Raw genomic sequence first — 25,792 nt, forward strand, 5'->3', positions numbered from 1 at the left:
GTCCCAGTGAGAGATAGCCGTGCGCGTCCCAGTGAGAGATAGCCGTGCGCGTCCCAGTGAGAGATAGCCGTGCGCGTCCCAGTGAGAGATAGCCGTGCGCGTCCCAGTGAGTGATAGCGTGCGCGTCCCAGTGAGTGATAGCGTGCGCGTCCCAGTGAGAGATAGCGTGCGCGTCCCAGTGAGAGATAGCCGTGCGCGTCCCAGTGAGAGATAGCCATGTATCAGTGAGAGATAGCCATGTGTATCAGTGAGAGATAGCCGTGTGTGTGTCAGTGAGAGATAGCCGTGTGTGTGTGTCAGTGAGAGATAGCCGTGTGTGTGTCAGTGAGAGATAGCCGTGTGTGTGTCAGTGAGAGATAGCCGTGTGTGTGTCAGTGAGAGATAGCCGTGTGTTTGTCAGTGAGAGATAGCCGTGTGTGTCAGTGAGAGATAGCCGTGTGTGTGTGTCAGTGAGAGATAGCCGTGTGTGTGTCAGTGAGAGATAGCCGTGTGTGTGTCAGTGAGAGATAGCCGTGTGTGTGTCAGTGAGAGATAGCCGTGTGTGTGTCAGTGAGAGATAGCCGTGTGTGTCAGTGAGAGATAGCCGTGTTCAGTGAGAGATAGCCGTGCGTGTCAGCGCACCCAGTGAGAGATAGCCGTGCGCGTCCCAGTGAGAGATAGCCGTGCGCGTCCCAGTGAGAGATAGCCGTGCGCGTCCCAGTGAGAGATAGCCGTGCGCGTCCCAGTGAGAGATAGCCGTGCGCTTCCCAGTGAGAGATAGCCGTGTGTGTCAGTGAGAGATAGCCGTGTTCAGTGAGAGATAGCCGTGCGTGTCAGCGCACCCAGTGAGAGATAGCCGTGCGTGTCAGCGCACCCAGTGAGAGATAGCCGTGCGCGTCCCAGTGAGAGATAGCCGTGCGCTTCCCAGTGAGAGATAGCCGTGCGCGTCCCAGTGAGAGATAGCCGTGCGCGTCCCAGTGAGAGATAGCCGTGTTCAGTGAGAGATAGCCGTGCGTGTCAGCGCACCCAGTGAGAGATAGCCGTGCGCGTCCCAGTGAGAGATAGCCGTGCGCGTCCCAGTGAGAGATAGCCGTGTTCAGTGAGAGATAGCCGTGCGTGTCAGCGCACCCAGTGAGAGATAGCCGTGCGCGTCCCAGTGAGAGATAGCCGTGCGCGTCCCAGTGAGAGATAGCCGTGCGCTTCCCAGTGAGAGATAGCCGTGCGCGTCCCAGTGAGAGATAGCCGTGCGCGTCCCAGTGAGAGATAGCCGTGCGCGTCCCAGTGAGAGATAGCCGTGCGCTTCCCAGTGAGAGATAGCCGTGCGCGTCCCAGTGAGAGATAGCGGTGCGCGTCCCAGTGAGAGATAGCCGTGTGTGTGTCAGTGAGAGATAGCCGTGCGCGTCCCAGTGAGAGATAGCCGTGCGCGTCCCAGTGAGAGATAGCCGTGCGCGTCCCAGTGAGAGATAGCCGTGCGCGTCCCAGTGAGAGATAGCCGTGCGCTTCCCAGTGAGAGATAGCCGTGTGTGTCAGTGAGAGATAGCCGTGTTCAGTGAGAGATAGCCGTGCGTGTCAGCGCACCCAGTGAGAGATAGCCGTGCGTGTCAGCGCACCCAGTGAGAGATAGCCGTGCGCGTCCCAGTGAGAGATAGCCGTGCGCTTCCCAGTGAGAGATAGCCGTGCGCGTCCCAGTGAGAGATAGCCGTGCGCGTCCCAGTGAGAGATAGCCGTGCGCGTCCCAGTGAGAGATAGCCGTGCGCGTCCCAGTGAGAGATAGCCGTGCGCTTCCCAGTGAGAGATAGCCGTGCGCGTCCCAGTGAGAGATAGCGGTGCGCGTCCCTCACCCTGTACGAGTGGAACAGTTCGATCGCTCGCACTACGTCAAACTTTCTCGCCATCAGGAATCTGACAGCGACGTCCCAAGAGAGAGGGGACACGGCGTGGCAGGACGTCCACGTATTCATCTCCTGCAGGAACCGCTGAGTGGCCTGAGACGTGGGGGGGGGGGAGAGGGGGTGGGAGAGAGAGGGAGAAGGGAGAGGGGAGGGAGAGGGGAGGGAGAGGGGGGGAGAGAGAGGGAGATGTGGGGAAGAGAGAGGGCGAGGTGGGGAAGAGAGAAGGAGAGGCGGGAAGAGAGGGAGAGGGGGGGAAGAGAGGGAGAGGTGGGGGAAGAGAGGGAGAGGTGGGGGAAGAGAGGGAGAGGGGGGGAAGAGAGGGAGAGGGGGGGGGAGAGAGAGGGGAGGGAGAGGGGGGAAGAGAGAGGGGAGGGAGAAGGGGGAAGAGAGGGAGATGTGGGAAAGAGAGAGGGAGATGTGGGGAAGAGAGAGGGGGAGGTGGTGAAGAGAGGGCGAGGTGGGGAAGAGAGAGGGAGAGGGGGGAGAAGAGAAGGAGAGGCGGGGGAAGAGAGGGAGAGGGGGGAAGAGAGAGGGAGAGGGGAGGAAGAGAGAGTGAGTGGGGGGGAAGAGAGTGAGAGGGGGGGAAGAGAGAAGGAGAGGGGGAAAGAGAGAAGGAGAGGGGGAAGAGAGAAGGAGAGGGGGAAGAGAGAAGGAGAGGGGGAAGAGAGAAGGAGAGGGGGGAAGAGAGAAGGAGAGGGGGGAAGAGAGAAGGAGAGGGGGGAAGAGGGGAAAGAGAGTGAGGGAAGGGGGAGAAAGGGAGGGGGGAACAGAGCAGAGGGGGGGAAATAGAGCAGAGGGGGGAAATAGAGCAGAGGGGGGAAATAGAGCAGAGGGGGGAAATAGAGCAGAGGGGGGAAATAGAGCAGAGGGGGGAAATAGAGCAGAGGGGGGAAATAGAGCAGAGGGGGGAAATAGAGCAGAGGGGGGAAATAGAGCAGAGGGGGGAAATAGAGCAGAGGGGGGAAATAGAGCAGAGGGCATTAACACAGACAAAAACATTCATTGCAAAAAGATGTTTGGTAGACAGTATCGCAGAGTATCACAGCGTCGCAGAGCATCGCAGCACATAGCAGAGCATCGCAGAGTATCGCAGCGCATCGCAGAGTATCGCATCGCAGAGTATCGCAGAGTATCGCATCGCAGCGTATCGCATCGCAGAGCATCGCAGAGTATCGCAGCGCATCGCAGAGTATCGCAGAGTATCGCAGAGCAGAGTATCCCAGAGCAGAGTATCGCAGCGCATCGCAGCGCAGAGTATCGCAGCGCAGCGCAGAGTATCACAGTGCAGAGCATCGCAGCACATAGCAGAGTATCGCAGCGCATCGCAGAGTATCGCAGCGCATCGCAGCGCATCGCAGAGTATCGCAGAGTATCGCAGAGTATCACAGCGCATCGGTTGCATCAAAAGCGAAGAACAATTTCAGTAATGCAAAGAGTGAGAAATCAAACCCCACGTAATAAACACTCACACAGGCCGACCCGGGTGCACAGACTAGTGTCTCTGTGTGTGTATATATATATATATATATATATATTTGTGTGCGTGCGAATATATATATATACACCTGTGTATATATGTCGGTGTCGGTGTGTGTATGTGTGTGCGCACGCGCACGCGTACATTGCGTGTGCCCCATGCCCCTGATTACCTGCTCCTCGTCCCACGTGAGCTGCCCTGCCATGCCTGCTTCCCCCTCCCCGTTCCAGGCTTCCTTTTCTACTCCAGCCCGGGGATCCTGAGGCCTGCGGTGTCACGGAGCCACGGAGCCCAGTGGTGAACCCCGATCTCTAATAAGGGGGCCACGGGGTGGAATCAATGGAGCGGGGACGCCACGCGCGGGATTACATATCCACGGGATCGGTTAATCAGGGGGCGAGGAAGCAGCCGTCCCAAATGTACCCAGAGGGGAACCGAAGAGAGTCGTCTACACCCTCACACACCCTCTAGTGGCGTCCATTCATCCTACAGCGTGGGAGAGCGTTGCCCATTAACCCCGTCTCTGCTGCAGGGACGAAATATAGGGAGCGGGTATATGGGGTAATAGAAGGAGTTATAGGGAGAGGTTATATAGGGTAATAGGAGGAGTTATAGGGAGCGGTATATGGGGTAATAGGAGGAGTTATAGGGAGCGGTTATATGGGTAATAGGAGTTATAGGGAGCGGTTATATGAGGTAATAGGAGGAGTTAAAGGGAGAGGTTATATGGGGTAATAGGAGGAGTTATAGGGAGGGGTAATATTGGGTAATAGGAGGAGTTATAGGGAGAGGTTATATTGGGTAATAGGAGGAGTTATAGGGAGCGGTTATATGGGGTAATAGGAGGAGTTATAGGGAGCGGTTATATGGGCTAATAGGAGGAGTTATAGGGAGCGGTTATATGGGGTAATAGGAGGAGTTATAGGGAGCGGTTATATGGGGTAATAGGAGGAGTTATAGGGAGCGGTTATATGGGGTAATAGGAGGAGTTATAGGGAGCGGTTATATGGGCTAATAGGAGGAGTTATAGGGAGCGGTTATATGGGGTAATAGGAGGAACTCTTTTTATTGAAAAAAAAATTCCAACATTACATTTCACAAATCACTTTACAAACCAAAACCTCACAATATGGACGGACTTACATTATACAAATATTAACCCAGCATTTGTTCCAAACTTTCTTTTCTAAAAGCAATTTCTCATTTCCCTTAACTCTTCTTACGGCTTTTATAATGTCCTCAAAAACGTTATCCTCAGAAATGTACACATTTTTGATTGAAACCTGGCACCTAGCTATCCACAAATTATACTTACACTGGCGACACGTTTAATTTGAGTAGGGCTAGTACCGCAAGCCGGGACATGTCCCGGCTTTCTAGCCCCACTCCCTCGGCATGCCGCGCGTCACCGACGCACGGTCACGCGTCATCGGGAGCCTGCGCCCCCTGCACGCGCGTCCAGGGCTCCCCGAGGGAGCCCTGGTGTCCCGCGATGTGGGGGACGGCGGCAGGGGGTTCCGGGGGACCCAGCGGACCCGGCGAGTGGAGGGAGAGCGCCCCGATCGGAGGGTGCTCTTCCGCTGCTTCGGCGCGCGCCCGGCACCCTCCGGCGCGCGCCAGGTTACTGCTGCGGCCGAGACCGGGCAAATGCTCGAATAAACTCGGCCGCAGCAGTAACAATTGCTATTATCAGGAAAATTGTACCTTCATTATACTTATGTTTATTCTTAAAAATTCCATAGATGCATTCTGAATATGTAAGTTTCCCCAAAATTGGTGTCTTAAAAAACAAGCCGTTCTTTCCCAAATCGCTTTGCTAAAGGGACACTGTAACACAAAATGATCCATTGATTCTACCTTATTATTGCATGAATTTCTAGGACACATTCTGTCTGATACATTCCTATGTTTAATATTACTTCGTACATATAATTTGCCATGAAAGGCCAACCAGGTAATATCCTTATATTTTGGTGGAATTCTCATGCTTTTCAAATTTTTTAATGCTTTACTCAAATCTTCCCCCGCACAATCTCTCGGGTTTAATGGGGAAGAAAAGCATTTCTCAATAATGTTCTCATAAATGTGTTTCCTAGAACACATTTCTATCTCCCTACTGCTTATTTTCCACCTTCATAAAAGTCTGACACTTTGGGCCACATACTCCGGGGTATAGCCAGATTTCACTCTCATAGTTTTGACTTGTCCCCCACACTCCCACGCCAATACATAAGGACTAACCCATTTCCAAAAGCACATTGGCCAGACCAGGTCATTTTTCTGCATAATATGGGCAAAATTATATTTCAGAAAAATAACATTAAAAAACACCACAGGGTTTAACATTTTTAAACCTCCCTTCTTCTGATCTAAGTATGTTGTATTCCTTTTGATCAAATTTAGTCGATTTCCCCATAACATCTGGAAAAACAGACTAAAAATTCTAGTATTCAGATTTTCTGGTATTGGAAAAATATAACTGATATAAACAAAAATTGGTACTAAGAAAGTTTTAATTATTGCCAGTCTTTCCCCTAAAGACAGCTTCCAATTCTTCCATTTCTTAATTTTCTCCTCACCTGTTTCTATCTTCTCTTTCCAATTTAGCATTTCTGACTGTTCCTTCCCAAACTTTACGCCCAGAATTTTTATTGGACCGCCACTTATTGGAATCGTTCCTGGAAGTGTAAAACCCGGTGTTTCCTGACGTTGCAAAATCGCGCTACTCTTTTCTACGTTAACTTTAGAATTGGAAGTCCTTGAAAAATCTCTAATATTTTTAAAAGTCTCTTCCGCAGCTTCTTTTCCCGACACGACAATGGAAATATCATCTGCATACGCAATACATTTCAGGGTCCGATTTTTTGCTATTTCAACCCCATCAATAAGATTATTTGATTCCAATTTCCTTAAAAATGGATCTACTGCATAAACGTACAGAAGAGGACTCAAAGGACATCCTTGACGTACCCCTGACTTAACGCTAAATTCTTTCCCTATCCAGCCATTTATTTGTGGACATCCCACTGCATCTTTATATAACAAGGATATCCATCCTATGAAGGAATTGGGAATACCATACGCGGATAAGACTTCTCAGAGATACACGTGGTTTACTCTGTCAAATGCCTTAGTTTGATCTAAGCACAAAACATATTTCTCTAATTTATGAGCTTTACAAACCTCAAAAATCTCTCTTACGTGTATGTCTGCGTTTGTGATATTACGTCCTTTAATGCCACAATACTGAGCCTTACAGATTAGTTTCCCAGGTACCTCTCTCAATCTATTAAACAAAATTCTGGCTAAGATTTTCCTATCTGTGTTCAATAAAGAAATTGGTCTCCAGTTCTTTATATCTGCTGGATCATTCTTTTTATGTAACAGAATCAGAAGAGACTTGCACATGGACCCGGGTATCTTACCTTCCTGTAACATTATGTTAAAGACTTTAGTCAAATCAGGAACTAACAAATCACTAAACAATTAAAAAAATTCTGCTGTTAAGCCGTCTGTCCCTGGGGTTTTATTCTTCTGTAACCCATTTATTACATCCCTGACCTCACTATCTAGTACTTCCATTGTCAGGTTTGTTTCTTCTACCTTTGTTAATTTAGGAATAACCAATGTATTAATATAACTATCAATTTCCTTTTTCTCCCCATAGCTGTCCTTAAATAAATCTGCATAGAAATTACTAACTATATCCAAAATGTCCTTACTATAGATTAGTTTTTTTCCCACCGCTCCTTTACAGCTAAGAAAGGGATCTGGTGAAATATAAGATTTCTGTGAGCCAAAATCTCGCTCCTTTATTAGTGATACATATCTATCATATTGAAGTTGTTTCATTTTATCTTTAACAACCTTTATGTCTCCCTGATCAGTTAATTTACCCTCATTCAACTGCGAATAAAGCTGGCATAATTTACCTCTTAAGAGTTGATATTTTTTATAATTATTTTGACTTTTCCTGTTTGCTAGTTTTCTTACAAACGAGACTATATTCCGTTTTGTTCCCTCCCACCAATCTGCCAAATCTTCATAAAGTCCTTGTAATGACCTCTGGTCCTCATAAAACATTCTAAATAGGTCTTGTGTCTCACTATGTTCAAAAGTAGAGATGTTTAATTTCCAACTGCCCTTACCCATCCTCAAGGTATCATTGATATTCAGGGTGAATGATAACATTAAATGGTCTGAAAATTCAACCGGAATTAAATTAATTCATGAAGATACCATATTTTTTTTTTAATATATACACGGTCAATTCTGCTCTTACTTTGGCCCTTATAGTAAGTAAACCCAGATGCTTCAGTATTATGTTTAATATGAATATCTTCTAAATCCGCTTGCCTGTACAGGTTATTTAGGAAATTACTATCATAATTTAGACTATCATAGATTTTACCTCGATCTTTCAGTCTAGAGATATTATTAAAATCACCACAAAAAATGACCATTTTGGAAGTAAACAGAAATGGTCTTATCTTACTAAATAATTCTTTACGGTCCTTCAGTGTTTGTGGTCCAATGATGTTAATCAAACGGAAATCTAACTTATTCACAATAACATCTAGAAGTAAGCATCGCCCTTCCTGAATTTCTAACAGTTTATGGCATCTCATCTCAACGTCTTTAAATAAAATCGCTACGCCTTCATAAGGTGTAACTCCCATGGACCAAAATGAGGGCCCTGCCTGCCAGTCTTGCTTGGCTTTGTAAATATCATTTTTTGTATTTAATCTTGTTTCCTGTAAGAAAATGATATTTGCATCACAATGTTTTAATACGTTGTAAGCTAAAGTTCGGGCTTTCCATGATTTTATACTTGCCACGTTAACAGTTATTACCTTTAAGGGATCACTTATGGAAACAGATATTTTTTACCAAAAAAAAAGGGTGCAACATTACTTTTTTTTTCTTTTTCCCCACATTATCCCCCACTGACCCAAACCTCTTAAAGGTCACTGAAGGTGGGGTCATGCCCGAGTCTGTCTCTCTGGAAACATCCATATTATGTTACTCTTCTGATAAGGAAAGTTCCTGTACATCGTTAGAGTCCTCAGCTCTTGACCCCCAATCCCTCCGAAGAGCAGAAAAATGGTTCTTTGTAGTTACCTGAGGAACTTTACCAGTGGGACCTGCAGAACGTCGAAGAGTCCCTCCAAGTCTTTTTACCGTGCTCTTCTTCATTTTCTTTTTTCCATGTGCCCTCTCTTGGGTTTCCATCATAGTAGAATCCTCTGATTCCCCAGATTGTTCCCCTGCTGGGTGTAAATTTGAGGAGGTTCCCTCTAAGGGTTCTTCTGGCATTCCTTGGGTCCCGTTTACACTCTCAATAATTGTTCCTTCTGTAAGTGTATCTGGGCAAACTGCATCCACAGGCGGTTCAGGACAAGCTCTGTCCCCAGGAGGATCAAGGCAGGCGCCATCCCTAGGCCGAACCGGAACAACCCCGTCTGCAGGAGGATCTGAACACATTCTGTTTGCAACTTTCAAGGCACGGTCATAAAGTTCTTCATTATCTTCAAAGTCCACTTCCTGCTCCCATACTTTTGAAATATTATGCCATGCTTCTGTGCAATTTGTATAGGAATGTCCAAATTTATCGCTTAAGTTACATTTGATCATTGTACAGCTTGCCCTCTCGTGGCCCAAGGACTGGCACAAGTTACATTTTAGAACATCACAAGACATGCTTAGATGTCTGTTTGAACCACATCTATGGCACAAGGTTGGCTGACCAAAGTAAAAGCAGTTTCCGCTCTCTCTCCCAATAAAGAAAGAATTGGGCAGATGCCTTGTGACATTGCCATGTCGCCAAAGTCTGACTTGTATCTTCCAACCTCCAATCCATAATTCTCGTAGGTGGAGCCAGTATGTCACATTGTCTGCCAAGCCATGCCAGAATATCTGATATTGGGACTGATTCATGTCTGAAGAGAATTGTTACAGACTTTGTTTCCGGTTTAGTCACAGGAATGGCCGCAAAGGGCTTCCACAATTCCGTGTCTTTAAGACTCTCATATCTTATCCAGAAATTATCCAAAGCCTGAGGTCTCTTAAAACTAACATCGTACTCACGGGAACCAGGAATATGGATAAGTGCATAAATTTCTTCTGCATGGAAGCCCAAGGATTCTTTTAATAGGTGTCTCCCTACAAAAACCCTGTCAGGCTTCATCTCCTCTGCGCCCTTATATCTCAACATGACCACATTCCTCCTTTTCAAAGGTTGTGCATTCCTGGTCACAGCGCTCGCAAAGGATCTCCCACTCCAGGCTGAAGGGGGTGCTGTGTGAACTGGGGTTACCTTAATGCCATTCCTTTGCTTTACCCCATCTTCCGTTTGGGCCACTCTATCAGGAACTGTTTGAATAGGAGCAGCACTTTCAGTCTCCACAACCTTAATTTCACTCCCAGGCACTACAGGGTTAATGCTGTCTCCATTGCTGCTAATTACCACCTGCTGTTCTCGCTTCTCAGAGTTCTGAATCACAGGACCTGCTAATAAGCAGGGGGGTGGTTCTGTAAGTCCAGGTGAGCATGGTTTCTCTGGCTCACTGCTCTCAGCAGCAGCAGCAGCAAACTCCATTTCTAGCTGCTCCTGATCACCACTCAGGCATTCAAGGTTTTTACTTTGCTGGTCTCCATTCCCTGTAATCTCTGCAACTTCTCCCAGGGTGGGAGTCTGAGGTAACCTAACCTCACAGGTGTCTGCTGCTTTCTTTCCATGTAATGGGCTTTTTACCACATCTTCTGTTGCTTCTGCCATTAACCCCTGGGATGCTGGAAGCTCTAGAACAGATCCATGCTCACAGCCTGATACACCCTGAGGTGAGCCCCCTTCTCTGGACCCTGTTTCAGGGCTGTTACCTTCACCTGTAGAAAGCTCTGCACCCTGCTCTGCACCTTGCTCTGCGCCCTACTCAACACTGTGGGTTAGCATTTCAATTATTTTTGAAAGGGAACGTTTCTGTCTGACTGAAACCCCTGCAATTTTAGCAATCTCACCCTCCAGTTGGGTTACTTCAACATGCAGACGCTGTATTTGCTCCTTGTGCACATCTCTCTCAGAACCACGACATTTCCTTAACTCAATGTTTTCTTCCTCTAACTCAGCCTTCTTACTGTTACAGTATACCTCTGCAATGAAGCTTGGTTCTTTTCTTTCTTAAGCAGATTCTGTTCTGCCCCTTCCTTTCTCTCCAAACTCTCCTGTAACTTACATTCAGCCTCACCAAGGCCTACACCACTGCTGCAGCCTGCGGCCTCTCCTACTTCCATCTCCAACACACAGCCACCAACCCCTGGGTCTAAGGCCATCCTGGCTCCCCTGCAGGAGCTCACCTGCAGCCCATCCTGGAGGAGTTATAGGGAGGGGTTATATGGGGCAATAGGAGGAGTTATAGGCAGCGGTTATATGGGGTAATAGGAGGAGTTACAGGGAGCGGGTATATGCGGTAATAGGAATCATAAGTTGCTTTGTTCTTTCTCTTTCACCAAGAAACATTATATGGGAGTGTAGAGAAACATTGTATGGGAGTGTAGAGAAACATTGTATGGGAGTGTAAATGTGTAGTGTAGATGTTGGTATCAATAACGAAGGTATAATTTTTATTAAGATCACATTTATTATTTGGCTAAATATCGGAAAGAGAATCATTTGTGATTGGTCTTAGAATTTCTGTGTTCTGCGCTGGAAAAAAAGGGGGTTCCCTTTTGAATTCTTCTGTTCGTCAGTTATTTGTGCACAGTAAATAGTGCAAAGAAATAATCATTCTGTGTCTTGGAGTGAAATAATGTCATTTAATGAGATCAGATGCATTGTAACGATCCCCAACCCTCTCTAATAGCGCCTGAGATCAGATGCATTGTAATGAACCCCAACCCTGTCTAATAACGCGTCTGAGATCAGATGCATTGTAATGAACCCCAACCCTCTCTAATAGCGCGTCAGAGATCAGATGCATTGTAAGGAACCCCAACCCTCTCTAATAGCGCGTCAGAGATCAGATGCATTGTAACGATCCCCAACCCTCTCTAATAGCGCCTGAGATCAGATGCATTGTAATGAACCCCAACCCTCTCTAACAGCGCCTCCGAGATCAGATACATAGTAAGGAACCCCAACCCTCTCTAATAGCGCGTCTGAGATCAGATGCATTGTAAGGAACCCCAACCCTCTCTAATAGCGCGTCTGAGATCAGATGCATTGTAAGGAACCCCAACCCTCTCTAATAGCGCATCTGAGATCAGATACATTGTAAAGTCTTCAGTGTTGGATACAATTTTCAAATGACCTGAAAATTGCAGGGAACCCCTTAGGGGGGCCCGGGGAATCTAGGAACCCCTGTTGAAGATATAGGTCACCCACAGTTTTGCCAGACCTTAGCATGGGTTTTGATAACCCCGGGCGTGGGAGACATGGGGTTACAATATGTGGACAATCAATTTAAACAAACAAAAGATGAGGCGGAACATGTGGGAGGTTTTAAATCCAGTTTTTCTTTCTTTTGCTATTTGGTACGAGCCAGGCCTGAAACTACATACATCAACGTATAGCACACGTTTTAAGAAGCAAAGTAAACTTTTTAAGCGTAGTAATATTGGACAAAAGAGAGTCCGATCCAACAGAGGATGGAAGCGTTACAGATTGTACCCCGGCCCACTTCAAGCACAGGATCGGGAATCTGTTTTTGCCTTCGCATTTCACTGCAACACACTTAGGCCAGATCCATAGTAGGCGCGCATGCGTGACGTCACGCGCACCTGTACTTGAAGCGATCTGTGGCCTGCAGGGTTGCACAATGGGGGGGGCGTGGCTAGGGCATGCCCGTGACATCACGTGAGCGGTTCGCCTTCATTGTCTGAACCGCGGATGTGACCTGGCCATCGTGTGGCAAATTCAAACAAATTTGTCTCGCCACGCCTCGGCGCACTCTCTGGCAATGAGCATTGCCTTCCTGGCTTGTTTTCGGCGCGAGCGACATCGCTCCCGCCGTAGTTCTTACGGTGGTCGCGGCCTTAAGATGCCGCAATCAAGTTTGTTGAGGGAGGAGGGGGGGGGGGGAAGGGCGTTAATAGTTAGGATTAGTTACATTAGTCATGGTAAAAAGTTTTAGGAAACCAGGTCCATGGGAAGCTAGGCGGGAAGGTCCTTTCACATTTTTTAATAAGTTGAGAAACCGATGATCACAGTACGGAAGCTTGTTAAACAGAATCCGCGGTCACACGGGCCAACCAAAGGGATTACTAGCACAGTATACAGCCAGTCCTCGGTTATCCAACGGAACCCGTTCTGGAAGTAGCGTTGGATCGTGAAACCGGTGTAAAGTGAGTCCCATGTTAATCAGCGGCGGTGAGCGTCGGATAGCGCATTCAGGCGTCGAAAAACGGCCCTCAGGGTGGCATTGTAAAGCGTTGGATATGCCATTCGTTGTAAAGTGAAACGTTGGATAACGAGGACCGCCTGTATATAGATCAATGTCAATTACACAAAGAAAAGGTAGGTAAATTTGAATAAAAAGATACTACTGCCAGCAAGTAATACCCTACTTTATTTTCTCCCCAGGTGAAGGATGGATTTGGAGACCTGGAGTAGAATCCGGTTTTGATATTGTCACGGGAGACCAGCGCTTTTAACACCTTAATACCCGGATCCTTTGATTGAGCAAAGCAAGAGATAAAATAAATTGCGAGTTATTTACAGAATAAACATACACAGCTTGATTCTACTTCCATCTCCACCTCACAGCCACCAACCCCTGGGTCTAAGGCCATCCTGGCTCCCCTGCAGCCCATCCAGGAGGAGCGGGTATATGGGGCAATAGGAGGAATTATGAGTGGTTAGATGGGGTATTAGGGAGTGTTTATATGGGGTAATATGTTATAGGGAGAGGTTATATGGGGTAATAGGGGGAGTTATAGGGAGAGGTTAAATGGGGTAATAAAATAAAGCCCAGAAACCCAGGAATTGTGCTCAGCAGGTGAGACCCTCCCCCAGTGATAGTAATAAAGCAGTAGCCACTGGGACGGCATACAATGGGGTAAAATAGGCAGCGGAAGCACTCAGTATTGTGGTATATTTTCCACCTCGTGAGACAAGCATCAGTACTCACAGGTGTGGTTATTATACTATGAAATTGTACTCTTTAAGGCCATATGAAGGACTGTGTGGTGAGTATGTGGATCCAAGTGCCAGTACGTTTAAACCTCCTTGGTGCGTGACCGGCGTCCTCGTGATCCCAGCCAATCCCAAAATATCACGATGTGAAACGGAGCACGGATCCAGATTCTGCTCAGTGTTCACATGGTGATATATATGTGGGGCAATAGGAGAAGTTACAAGGAGAGGCTATATGGGGCAATAGGAGAAGTTACAAGGAGAGGCTATATGGGGCAATAGGAGAAGTTACAAGGAGAGGCTATATGGGGCAATAGGAGAAGTTACAAGGAGAGGCTATAGGGGGCAATAGGAGAAGTTACAAGGAGAGGCTATAGGGGGCAATAGGAGAAGTTACAAGGAGAGGCTATAGGGGGCAATAGGAGAAGTTACAAGGAGAGGCTATAGGGGGCAATAGGAGAAGTTACAAGGAGAGGCTATATGGGGCAATAGGAGAAGTTACAAGGAGAGGCTATATGGGGCAATAGGAGAAGTTACAAGGAGAGGCTATATGGGGCAATAGGAGAAGTTACAAGGAGAGGCTATATGGGGCAATAGGAGAAGTTACAAGGAGAGGCTATATGGGGCAATAGGAGAAGTTACAAGGAGAGGCTATATGGGGCAATAGGAGAAGTTACAAGGAGAGGCTATATGGGGCAATAGGAGAAGTTACAAGGAGAGGCTATATGGGGCAATAGGAGAAGTTACAAGGAGAGGCTATATGGGGCAATAGGAGAAGTTACAAGGAGAGGCTATATGGGGCAATAGGAGAAGTTACAAGGAGAGGCTATATGGGGCAATAGGAGAAGTTACAAGGAGAGGCTATATGGGGCAATAGGAGAAGTTACAAGGAGAGGCTATATGGGGCAATAAGAGGAGTTAAAGGGAGAGGCTATATGGGGCAATAAGAGGAGTTAAAGGGAGAGGCTATATGGGGCAATAGGAGAAGTTACAAGGAGAGGCTATATGGGGCAATAGGAGAAGTTACAAGGAGAGGCTATATGGGGCAATAGAAGTTACAAGGAGAGGCTATATGGGGCAATAGGAGAAGTTACAAGGAGAGGCTATATGGGGCAATAGGAGAAGTTACAAGGAGAGGCTATATGGGGCAATAGGAGAAGTTACAAGGAGAGGCTATATGGGGCAATAGGAGAAGTTAAAAGGAGAGGCTATATGGGGCAATAGGAGAAGTTAAAAGGAGAGGCTTTATGGGGCAATAGGAGAAGCTACAAGGAGAGGCTATATGGGGCAATAGGAGAAGTTACAAGGAGAGGCTATATGGGGCAATAGGAGAAGTTACAAGGAGAGGCTATATGGGGCAATAAGAGGAGTTACAAGGAGAGGCTATATGGGGCAATAGGAGAAGTTACAACGAGAGGCTACATGGGGCAATAGGAGAAGTTACAAGGAGAGGCTACATGGGGCAATAGGAGGAGTTACAAGGAGAGGCTATATGGGGCAATAGGAATTTACTTCCAGGGCAGTTATGTGAATAGGCTGTACACAGGAAACTGCTTGGTATATATTGCTAAGGAACAGATTAATAGATTATTTGATTGCTTTACCTCCAATTAAAAAAAAAACAATAATAAAAAAGATTTGAAAAAAGTTCAGTTTATATCACATCGTACAAAAAACAGATTTAATACTTCTTCAAAATCGGGGGTTCTCAAACCATAATCCGTGCGAGCGTGCCTGTATACTGCAGGCTACACACACACGTACACGTGTGCCTGTATACTGCAGGCTACACACACACGCACACGCGTGCCTGTATACTGCAGGCTACACACACACGCACACGTGTGCCTGTATACTGCAGGCTGCACACACGCGTGCGTGTGCCTGTATACTGCTGGTGATATACATACGTGTGAGCTTGCCTGTATACTGCAGGTCCGATATACACAGTGAGAGGCTTATCTGACACAAGACAGTATATACAGAGCCAGCACTTGCAGCGCAAACCACACACAGACTCGCCCCTTTGCGGCCAAAAGGTGCAACATTCCCATCCCTCACGGGATAAAGAAAAATGGCCGACAGCAGCATCCTGATTTAGCGAGCAGATCACCGTCTACACCATGTTCTGCAGCTCCCATCCTCTCAGAGGCAGTCGGAGAAGGCGCCCCCCACCCCCCTCACTCTGGCTGGGGGGGCGTTGACAGGTGCTCCAGCTCGTAGCTACCCCCCTCCGCTCCCCCTTTGCCCCCTCTCTTGTGCTCCAGGATCTGCCGCATTTGTTCCCCGGCGTACGCCGGCTTCTCGGCCAGGGGCCCGGCCGGGGCGGGGAAGCCCAGGATTTCGGGGGCCATGTAGGGGCGTAGCCAGCCCACTAAGGGGGTGCTGCCCGGGGTGTAGTGGGTGTGCTTGTGATAAAACAGGAGGCCATCGACCTAAAGAAAAAGGGGGTGGGGGGGGAAGAGAGGTGAGTCACTGGCAAGGAGAGAGTTAATAGGGTAAATGCATCGAATTGACACGGGGTGGAAGGCGCGGTATTTACAATCTTTAGCAAATGTCGTTCGGTGATCAGACTGTTTGTCAGCCCTAGAAACCAGGAAGTGCCTTGGAGCTGGAGACCCCCTGCTCCCCCCGAGGGGGCTGTGGAAAGGTCCTTTTATGTGAGCGTTATATTCCTGACGTTGGGCGAGGGGGGCTTATGTTTGGGTTGCTGTAACAGGGAATGAGGGACATGGGGTCCCTGATTGGGGGGGGGGGTAACGCAATACCTTGTAGGGAAACTCCTGGGTCAAAACCTGCTGTACTGTGTCCAGAGAACAGGGGAAACTCTGCAGGCCGACAAACTTAAACTGCATTGGAGGAGGGAGAAGGGGGGGGAGAAAGAGAGAAAGGGGGGGGAGAAAGAGAGAAAGGGGGGGGGGAGAAAGAGAGAAAGGGGGGGGAGAAAGAGAGAAAGGGGGGGGAGAAAGAGAGAAAGGGGGGGGAGAAAGAGAGAAAGGGGGGAGGGAGAAGAGACACCGTCAGATCGAGCAGCTCCTGTACCTCTCACTAGAAAGCTGCTCCCTGTGCGTAGTTCCTATACCACTCACAGCTATCTCTCACTGCTCCTCTCTCAGTATAAGATATACAGCTATCTCTCACTCTGCGCCACCCCCCCCGCTCGCCCCATGAGCACAGGTCTCCCCCCCCCGCGGGTGCTCCCGGGCACAGCTCTCTCTCCCCCCCGCGCGGGTACTCACAGGGTTGCGTTTGGCTATGTCACCCAGCCCGTCTTGTTCCTGCAGCTTTGACTGGAGCCAATAAAAGCGAAACTCCGTCTGGGAGGAGAGAAGAGATTACAGCGATCGGATGCGAGCTCTGCCAGAGTGAGGGGGAGGCTGGCACTGCCGCCGCCCGCCTCTGTATAGAGTGTGTGTGAGGGGGAGGCTGGCCCCCATGTATGCCAACTTGTACCTGGGCTGGTGGGAAGAGACAATGGTTTTAAACGAGATGCATGAGAAACACAGGGTGTGTATTGAAATGTGGGGCAGGTACATTGATGACATCTTTATCCTGTGGAAAGGTTCCTCTGAACTCCTTTTGGCGTTCATCCCCTATCTCAAACTGACCCATGACAATCAGTAGGGACAGCCTGCACTCTCTCGACCTACCCATCACGAGACAGGTCATTTAGAAACCACCATGTACAGAAAGGACGCGGACAGGATAGTCCCCACCCTGGCCATACGATGAGAAATATCCCAACGGGCCAGTTTCTGCACCGGAGGCGTGACGGCTCTACTATGGCAGAAATGGAAACGCAGGCAGTGGTCATGAGAGAGCGTTTCCTGGCAAGAGGGCACAGCCGCAACTCAATCCCAACGGGCAGAATCAACACCACGGATCAGGCTACTAGATGGGAGGAACAAAAAAGGATCGAGTGGACTACCGCTTGCTATGAAAAGAAGTTGGGGAACTCACCAGATATGAAGGTTAAAAAAGTCTTTAATGAAAACTACATAAAATGACAAAACTCCTCCTCCCACATGTTTCACGCCCACTGTGGCGCTTTGTCAAGGAGTGCGCACTGGAAGACAACAGTGCAATTATATACCTATCCCACAACACAAATTCAGCTGCTGGTAATTATCTAAGTGACACATCTCTACATGTAATTAGATCAGATTTAAAGGAGAACGGTCAGCATTGTCAATCATAAGCAAAAGAGAGAAAGAAAAAGAAACCAAGAGAAAAAATACCATAGATGTATCATAACAAACTTGATCAATAATGTATCTAATAAAACAATGATCAAGAATGAATAAAGTCATTAAGAAAACTATTGCATGTAGTAATGAAGTCTCATGACTAACAAATCAAAATATAAGCTATGTTTCACCCAAACCTATAATTAAAATGACAATCTATGTGGATAATTTATTTAAATATAGTCCAAAGAAGCCCAAATATACTTATAAAATACTTAGAATTATAAATGAATCCACATAACAACATGGATCATAATTTCAATCATAATTCAAGATATTGGGCCATCAATTACATAACATACTACGACCAAAAATGATCAAAATTAAGCTTTCTATAACCAAGTCATAATAATGGTAAAGGGGAAACACAAACCCATATCATTCAAAAGCATGATGGGAGGGTCACTCCAAAGCCCAACCGGAAAATCATTCGATTCGTTGGCTCGTCTCATAACCAATGGTCCAACCTCACGAGCATCTTCAAGAACCATTGGCACGTACTACTACAGGACCCAGACTTAATTGGAGTACCTTCTCTCCCCTAGACAAAGCGCCTTAACACGTGTCGGGTTACATGCGCCGACAGTCAGCGCGGAGCTCGCCCTGGGGGACCGCACACGCCGAAGCTGCTACCCTCCGTTATGCTCCATCGCTACCACCATCATATAGGTCTATTGTATGGGTAATCAGATCCCATTGTAGCTATATCTATAGAAATTACAGCGGCCCTTTTAGTGGCTGTGCACCGATTAAGGGACTTTTCCTATCCATCCCCTCTGAGGGTACTTTACATGACTAGAACAGGGACATATCCCTGTTTAAATAAGGCTTCAATATAAGCCTGTAGTGATCTGAGGAATCCAGCAGGGAGCTGGTTAATTGCAGCTAGATAATTACCTAGTCTCCACATGGCTAATCAGACCAGTGCAAAAGCCTCCTGCTGAGAACTGCTCAGAGACACTTGAGCACAGACGGACTGTGCGCTGACATCAAGACACCAGGGACCAGACCTCTCTCTTCCAGGGTGCAGGAACCTGCCAGAGGCTGGCCCCTAAACGAACACCCATCCAGACCCAGAGACTGACCTGAAGGGCCGCCTGCTTTGAGGTACCTCTTTAGACTTTGGGGTGATAGGTGGTTAAGGGGCTTATCCCCCCAGCCCTGCAGATAGGGACTGGGGAAGCGAGTTAGCCCTTACACAGGGATATTATTTTGGTGATTTCCTGCATTGCTTAAAGTGACGCGCTGAACGGTTTACTTTCCCCAGATCTGTCTCCCTGGTGGTACCTCTGCACACGTCCCTTACACGGAACCCATTGTTCATGCAGTTTAGGTTGTGTTCCTGTCCCCTTCCTCACATGGTACTGCCCTGCTGAATAGGTTGGCGCCATCTACACCACTCCGGTTACCTGACAGTCGTACACGGGGTGACCTCTCCAGCACATGACATCCAACACGTAATACGTCCGCGTCTCCTCGTTGTATATACAGTCCAGGATGGTGTAATCTGGGGGTGAAGGCGGGGGGGGAAAGAAGAGTCAGAGAGAGGACAGGGTCTCCTCTCCCACCCCCTCCTCCCGCAGCCAGTCGGACCCTCACCTTTCCCGCTGGCGCTGTTGTGACGGTTTCCCCCGGGGAGCAGCGATGGGAACCTGTTCACGCAGTACCCGCTCTTGGTATATACCGCGGTGGAGCCCTGCCAGAGATGGCGGGGAAGAGAGGAGTTAGCCGGGGAAGGTGTACCAGGGGACGGATTCGAGGGGAGACACTGGCAGATTATCTTACCCGGGAGGCGACGATCAAAGAGCGCTTTCCCACAGGGCAGACTACGAGGAGCCAGAGATCGGACAGGTCCGGAGGTATCTCTATCAACCACTCAGACAGCATGAGCTGGGGAGAGTAGGGGAGATGCATGGGGGAGAGGGGGGAGGCATAGTGCATGGGGGAGAGGGGGGGGAAACGCATGGGGAGAGCAGGTGAGACGCCGCATGGGGGAGAGATGCACGGGAGAGGGGCGCACGGGAGAGAGGCGGGGAGAGATGAGGGGGAGGCGCACGGGGGAGAGAGGAGGGGGAGGCGCACGGGGGAGAGGCAGGGGAGAGAGGGGGAGGCGCACGGGGGAGAGGCAGGGGAGAGAGGAGGGGGAGGCGCACGGGGGAGAGGAGGGGGAGGCGCACGGGGGAGAGGAGGGGGAGGCGCACGGGGGAGAGGAGGGAGAGGCGCACGGGGGAGAGGAGGGAGAGGCGCACGGGGGAGAGGAGGGAGAGGCGCACGGGGGAGAGGCAGGGGAGGCGCACGGGGGAGAGGCAGGGGAGAGAGGAGGGGGAGGCGCACGGGGGAGAGGCAGGGGAGAGAGGAGGGGGAGGCGCACGGGGGAGAGGCAGGGGAGAGAGGAGGGGGAGGCGCACAGGGGAGAGGCAGGGGAGAGAGGAGGGGGAGGCGCACGGGGGAGAGGCAGGGGAGAGAGGAGGGGGAGGCGCACGGGGGAGAGGAGGGGGAGGCGCACGGGGGAGAGGAGGGGGAGGCGCACGGGGAGAGGAGGGGGAGGCGCACGGGGAGAGGAGGGGGAGGCGCACGGGGGAGAGGAGGGGGAGGCGCACGGGGGAGAGGAGGGGGAGGCGCACTGGAAAGGGAGATCTCACCACCCATCATTTACCTGGTTGGCATAGTGTCTGGGCAACTTCTTTCCGGGGTCCACTTCCATCTCCTCCTGTACTTCAGTCTGCCCCTCCATCTGCCCATCTTGCCCCTCCGTCTGCCCATCTTGCCCCTCCGTCTGCCCATCCTCCTGTGCCCAATCGTCCTCTGCCAACCGCCGCGCATGATTCACATAGTCCAGCCGTTTCCTGCCAATACAGAGCCGCGCTCAGTGCACCCCTCACCTACCGCAGGGGCGGCTTCTCTCACACAGGGACATACATGTACAATGCAGAGAGGCGCGTGCGTCAGGGCGTGTGACAGGACGCATGTGCGTGTGACGCAGTGTTTGGGGTCCCCCGGTCTGTGTGTGACGCAGTATTTGGGGTCCCCCGGTCTGTGTGTGACGCAGTATTTGGGGTCCCCCGGTCTGTGTGTGACGCAGTATTTGGGGTCCCCCGGTCTGTGTGTGACGCAGTATTTGGGGTCACCCGGTCTGTGTGTGACGCAGTATTTGGGGTCCCCCGGTCTGTGTGTGACGCAGTATTTGGGGTCCCCCGGTCTGTGTGTGACGCAGTATTTGGGGGTCCCCCGGTCTGTGTGTGACGCAGTGTTTGGGGTCCCCCGGTCTGTGTGTGACGCAGTGTTTGGGGTCCCCCGGTCTGTGTGTGACGCAGTATTTGGGGGTCCCCCGGTCTGTGTGTGACGCAGTGTCTGGGGTCCCCCGGTCTGTGTGTGACGCAGTGTTTGGGGTCCCCCGGTCTGTGTGTGACGCAGTGTTTGGGGTCCCCCGGTCTGTGTGTGACGCAGTGTTTGGGGTCCTCCGGTCTGTGTGTGACGCAGTGTTTGGGGTCCTCCGGTCTGTGTGTGATGCAGTATGTGGGGACCCCCGGTCTGTGTGTGATGCAGGATTTGGGGTCCCCCGGTCTGTGTGTGACGTAGTTTTTGGGGTCCCCCGGTCTGTGTGTGACGCAGTGTTTGGGGTCCCCCGGTCTGTGTGTGACGCAGTATTTGGGGTCCCCCGGTCTGTGTGACGCAGTATTTGGGGTCCCCCGGTCTGTGTGTGACGCAGTATTTGGGGTCCCCCGGTCTGTGTGTGACGCAGTGTTTGGGGTCCTCCGGTCTGTGTGTGACGCAGTTTGTGGGGACCCCCCGGTCTGTGTGTGATGCAGTATTTGGGGTCCTCCGGTCTGTGTGTGACGCAGTATTTGGGGTCCCCCGGTCTGTGTGACGCAGTATTTGGGGTCCCCCGGTCTGTGTGTGACGCAGTATTTGGGGTCCCCCGGTCTGTGTGTGACGCAGTGTTTGGGGTCCTCCGGTCTGTGTGTGACGCAGTATGTGGGGACCCCCCGGTCTGTGTGTGACGCAGTGTTTGGGGTCCTCCGGTCTGTGTGTGACGCAGTATTTGGGGTCCCCCGGTCTGTGTGTGACGCAGTTTTTGGGGTCCCCCGGTCTGTGTGTGATGCAGTATGTGGGGTCCCCCGGTCTGTGTGTGATGCAGTATTTGGGGGTCCCCCGGTCTGTGTGTGACGCAGTGTTTGGGGTCCCCCGGTCTGTGTGTGACGCAGTGTTTGGGGTCCTCCGGTCTGTGTGTGACGCAGTGTTTGGGGTCCCCCGGTCTGTGTGTGACGCAGTATTTGGGGGTCCCCCGGTCTGTGTGTGACGCAGTGTTTGGGGTCCCCCGGTCTGTGTGTGACGCAGTGTCTGGGGTCCCCCGGTCTGTGTGTGACGCAGTGTTTGGGGTCCTCCGGTCTGTGTGTGGCGCAGTGTTTGGGGTCCTCCGGTCTGTGTGTGACGCAGTGTTTGGGGTCCCCCGGTCTGTGTGTGACGCAGTATTTGGGGGTCCCCCGGTCTGTGTGTGACGCAGTGTCTGGGGTCCCCCGGTCTGTGTGTGACGCAGTGTTTGGGGTCCCCCGGTCTGTGTGTGACGCAGTGTTTGGGGTCCCCCGGTCTGTGTGTGACGCAGTGTTTGGGGTCCTCCGGTCTGTGTGTGACGCAGTGTTTGGGGTCCTCCGGTCTGTGTGTGATGCAGTATGTGGGGTCCCCCGGTCTGTGTGTGATGCAGGATTTGGGGTCCCCCGGTCTGTGTGTGACGTAGTTTTTGGGGTCCCCCGGTCTGTGTGTGACGCAGTGTTTGGGGTCCCCCGGTCTGTGTGTGACGCAGTATTTGGGGTCCCCCGGTCTGTGTGACGCAGTATTTGGGGTCCCCCGGTCTGTGTGTGACGCAGTATTTGGGGTCCCCCGGTCTGTGTGTGATGCAGTGTTTGGGGTCCTCCGGTCTGTGTGTGACGCAGTATGTGGGGGTCCCCCGGTCTGTGTGTGACGCAGTGTTTGGGGTCCCCCGGTCTGTGTGTGACGCAGTGTTTGGGGTCCCCCGGTCTGTGTGTGACGCAGTGTTTGGGGTCCCCCGGTCTGTGTGTGACGCAGTATTTGGGGGTCCCCCGGTCTGTGTGTGACGCAGTGTTTGGGGTCCCCCGGTCTGTGTGTGACGCAGTATTTGGGGGTCCCCCGGTCTGTGTGTGACGCAGTGTTTGGGGTCCCCCGGTCTGTGTGTGACGCAGTGTTTGGGGTCCCCCGGTCTGTGTGTGACGCAGTATTTGGGGTCCTCCGGTCTGTGTGTGATGCAGTATGTGGGGTCCCCCGGTCTGTGTGTGACGCAGGATTTGGGGTCCCCCGGTCTGTGTGTGACGTAGTTTTTGGGGTCCCCCAGTCTGTGTGTGACGCAGTGTTTGGGGTCCCCCGGTCTGTGTGTGACGCAGTATTTGGGGTCCCCCGGTCTGTGTGACGCAGTATTTGGGGTCCCCCGGTCTGTGTGTGACGCAGTATTTGGGGTCCCCCGGTCTGTGTGTGACGCAGTGTTTGGGGTCCTCCGGTCTGTGTGTGACGCAGTATGTGGGGACCCCCGGTCTGTGTGTGATGCAGTATTTGGGGGTCCCCCGGTCTGTGTGTGACGCAGTGTTTGGGGTCCCCCGGTCTGTGTGTGACGCAGTGTTTGGGGTCCTCCGGTCTGTGTGTGACGCAGTGTTTGGGGTCCCCCGGTCTGTGTGTGATGCAGTATGCGGGGTCCTCCGGTCTGTGTGTGATGCAGTATGTGGGATCCCCCGGTCGTGTGTGACGCAGTATTTGGGGTCCTCCGGTCTGTGTGTGATGCAGTATGTGGGATCCCCCGGTCGTGTGTGACGCAGTATTTGGGGTCCCCCGGTCTGTGTGTGACGCAGTGTTTGGGGTCCCCCGGTCTGTGTGTGACGCAGGATTTGGGGTCCTCCGGTCTGTGTGATGCAGTATGTGGGGTCCCCCGTTCTGTGTGTGACGCAGTATTTGGGGTCCCCCGGTCTGTGTGTGATGCAGTATGCGGGGTCCCCCGGTCTGTGTGTGACGTAGTTTTTGGGGTCCCCCGGTCTGTGTGTGACGCAGTGTTTGGGGTTCCCCGGTCTGTGTGTGACGCAGTATTTGGGGTCCCCCGGTCTGTGTGACGCAGTATTTGGGGTCCCCCGGTCTGTGTGTGATGCAGTATTTGGGGGTCCCCCGGTCTGTGTGTGACGCAGTGTTTGGGGTCCCCCGGTCTGTGTGTGACGCAGTGTTTGGGGTCCTCCGGTCTGTGTGTGACGCAGTGTTTGGGGTCCCCCGGTCTGTGTGTGACGCAGTATTTGGGGGTCCCCCGGTCTGTGTGTGACGCAGTGTTTGGGGTCCCCCGGTCTGTGTGTGACGCAGTGTTTGGGGTCCTCCGGTCTGTGTGTGACGCAGTATGTGGGGACCCCCGGTCTGTGTGTGATGCAGTATTTGGGGGTCCCCCGGTCTGTGTGTGACGCAGTGTTTGGGGTCCCCCGGTCTGTGTGTGACGCAGTGTTTGGGGTCCTCCGGTCTGTGTGTGACGCAGTGTTTGGGGTCCTCCGGTCTGTGTGTGATGCAGTATGTGGGATCCCCCGGTCGTGTGTGACGCAGTATTTGGGGTCCCCCGGTCTGTGTGTGACGCAGTGTTTGGGGTCCCCCGGTCTGTGTGTGACGCAGGATTTGGGGTCCTCCGGTCTGTGTGTGATGCAGTATGTGGGGTCCCCCGTTCTGTGTGTGACGCAGTATTTGGGGTCCCCCGGTCTGTGTGTGATGCAGTATGCGGGGTCCCCCGGTCTGTGTGTGATGCAGGATTTGGGGTCCCCTGGTCTGTGTGTGACGCAGTGTTTGGGGTCCCCCGGTCTGTGTGTGACGCAGGCTTTGGGGTCCCTCCCGTGACACACAGTTGGGGTGTTGCTCACGCTCTCTGTAGCTCCAGCAGTTTCCGGCGGCGCTCGCTCTGTTCCAGCGAGCTGTATTTGCCTTTGTACTGAGAGAGACGCGGGTGCGGAGCGGACGGACTGTTCAGGCACGAAGAGACAGAGAAGCTCCCAGCGAGAGCGTCCGTGAGTGCGTCCATCCTGAGAGATACTGTGAGAGTGCCGACCCTGAGAGAAAGAGAGATACTGTGAGAGTGCCCATCGAGAGAGAGATACTGTGAGAGTGCCCATCGAGAGAGAGAGAGCCCATCGAGAGAGAGAGAGAGACTGCGAGTGTCACACTGCTGAGAGAGAGATACTGTGAGAGTGCCCATCCTGAGAAAGAGATACTGTGAGAGTGCCCATCCGGAGACGGAGACAGAGACAGACAGACAGACAGACACACACACACACTGGTCTTTCTCCTGTTACACACACACACAGTGACACACTGGTCTCTGCTCTAACACACACACTGGTCTCTGCTTTGACACACACACACACACCTCTGCTGTCACACACATTGGTCTCTGCTCTGTCACACACACTGGTCTCTGCTCTGAGACACACACACACACACACACACACACACTGGTCTCTGCTCTGACACACACACCTCTGCTGTCACACACATTGGTCTCTGCTCTGACACTGACGCACACACACTGGTCTCTGCTCTGACACAAACACACACACACACACTGGTCTCTGCTCTGACACAAACACACACACTGGTCTCTGCTCTGTGTCACAAATACACACACTGGTCTCTGCTCTGACACACACACACACACACACACACACACACACACACACACACACACACACACACACACACACACACACACACACACACACACACACACACACACACACTTCCTCACCTCGTGACGTCACGCTCCTCCGACCCGCGCGGCCTCCGGAAGCTGAGAAACCGGAAGCGGAATACAGAGGTCAAACTAGCTGAGGGAAGAATCACATGACCCGTTCAAGTTGTCATGTGACTTCCTGGTGACGTCACACAGTGCATCTGGGTACTATACATCCATCCATCCTGCTACATACACATCCCCCCATATATTCCATGCTGTATATTCTCTTCCCCTTATATACATATCCCCCTTATATACCATGCTGTATATACACCTCCCCTTATATACCATGCTGTATATACACCTCCCCTT

The 25,792-nt window shown here is 51.2% G+C and overlaps 2 protein-coding genes across 3 annotated transcripts in view; both read right to left on the reverse strand.

Moving 5' to 3' along the window:
* Positions 1-3,862, reverse strand: part of PTPN9 (protein tyrosine phosphatase non-receptor type 9) — a 29,214-nt gene extending 25,352 nt beyond the window's left edge. The window contains 2 exon segments of the mRNA XM_075576156.1: positions 1,821-1,964; positions 3,521-3,862. Of these exon segments, the coding sequence (XP_075432271.1) occupies positions 1,821-1,964; positions 3,521-3,553 (177 nt within the window). The 5' untranslated portion in view covers positions 3,554-3,862.
* An 11,252-nt stretch (positions 3,863-15,114) lies between these two features.
* Positions 15,115-25,589, reverse strand: SNUPN (snurportin 1). Of its 2 annotated transcripts, XR_012788957.1 has the most exons (10): positions 25,493-25,589; positions 24,612-24,797; positions 20,381-20,570; positions 19,510-19,614; positions 19,324-19,420; positions 19,134-19,231; positions 16,717-16,794; positions 16,246-16,326; positions 15,288-15,912; positions 15,115-15,211 (listed from the first exon to the last, which is right to left on the reverse strand). XR_012788957.1 is itself a non-coding variant. In XM_075575996.1 (9 exons), exons 2-9 carry the CDS (start codon positions 24,767-24,769, stop codon positions 15,658-15,660), a joined length of 1,062 nt encoding a protein of 353 aa, XP_075432111.1. In that variant the 5' UTR covers positions 24,770-24,797; positions 25,493-25,589; the 3' UTR covers positions 15,115-15,657. The 2 variants fall into 2 exon arrangements, 1 of the variants encoding a protein (XP_075432111.1); XM_075575996.1 differs by having other exon boundaries at positions 15,115-15,912.
* Between the last annotated feature and the right edge of the window lie 203 nt (positions 25,590-25,792).

Source organism: Ascaphus truei, chromosome 18, assembly GCF_040206685.1.
Source record: "Ascaphus truei isolate aAscTru1 chromosome 18, aAscTru1.hap1, whole genome shotgun sequence".
NCBI classification, from domain to species: domain Eukaryota; kingdom Metazoa; phylum Chordata; class Amphibia; order Anura; family Ascaphidae; genus Ascaphus; species Ascaphus truei.

Excerpts from the sequence above, each read along its gene's own strand:
- SNUPN (XM_075575996.1), bottom strand. The coding sequence starts at position 24,769 with ATGGACGCACTCACGGACGCTCTCGCTGGGAGCTTCTCTGTCTCTTCG. Across the intron at positions 20,571-24,611 it reads CTGCTGGAGCTACAGAGAGC|GAAACGGCTGGACTATGTGA; the intron begins GTGAGCAACACC and ends CTGTATTGGCAG. Across the intron at positions 19,615-20,380 it reads CCAGACACTATGCCAACCAG|CTCATGCTGTCTGAGTGGTT; the intron begins GTAAATGATGGG and ends TACTCTCCCCAG.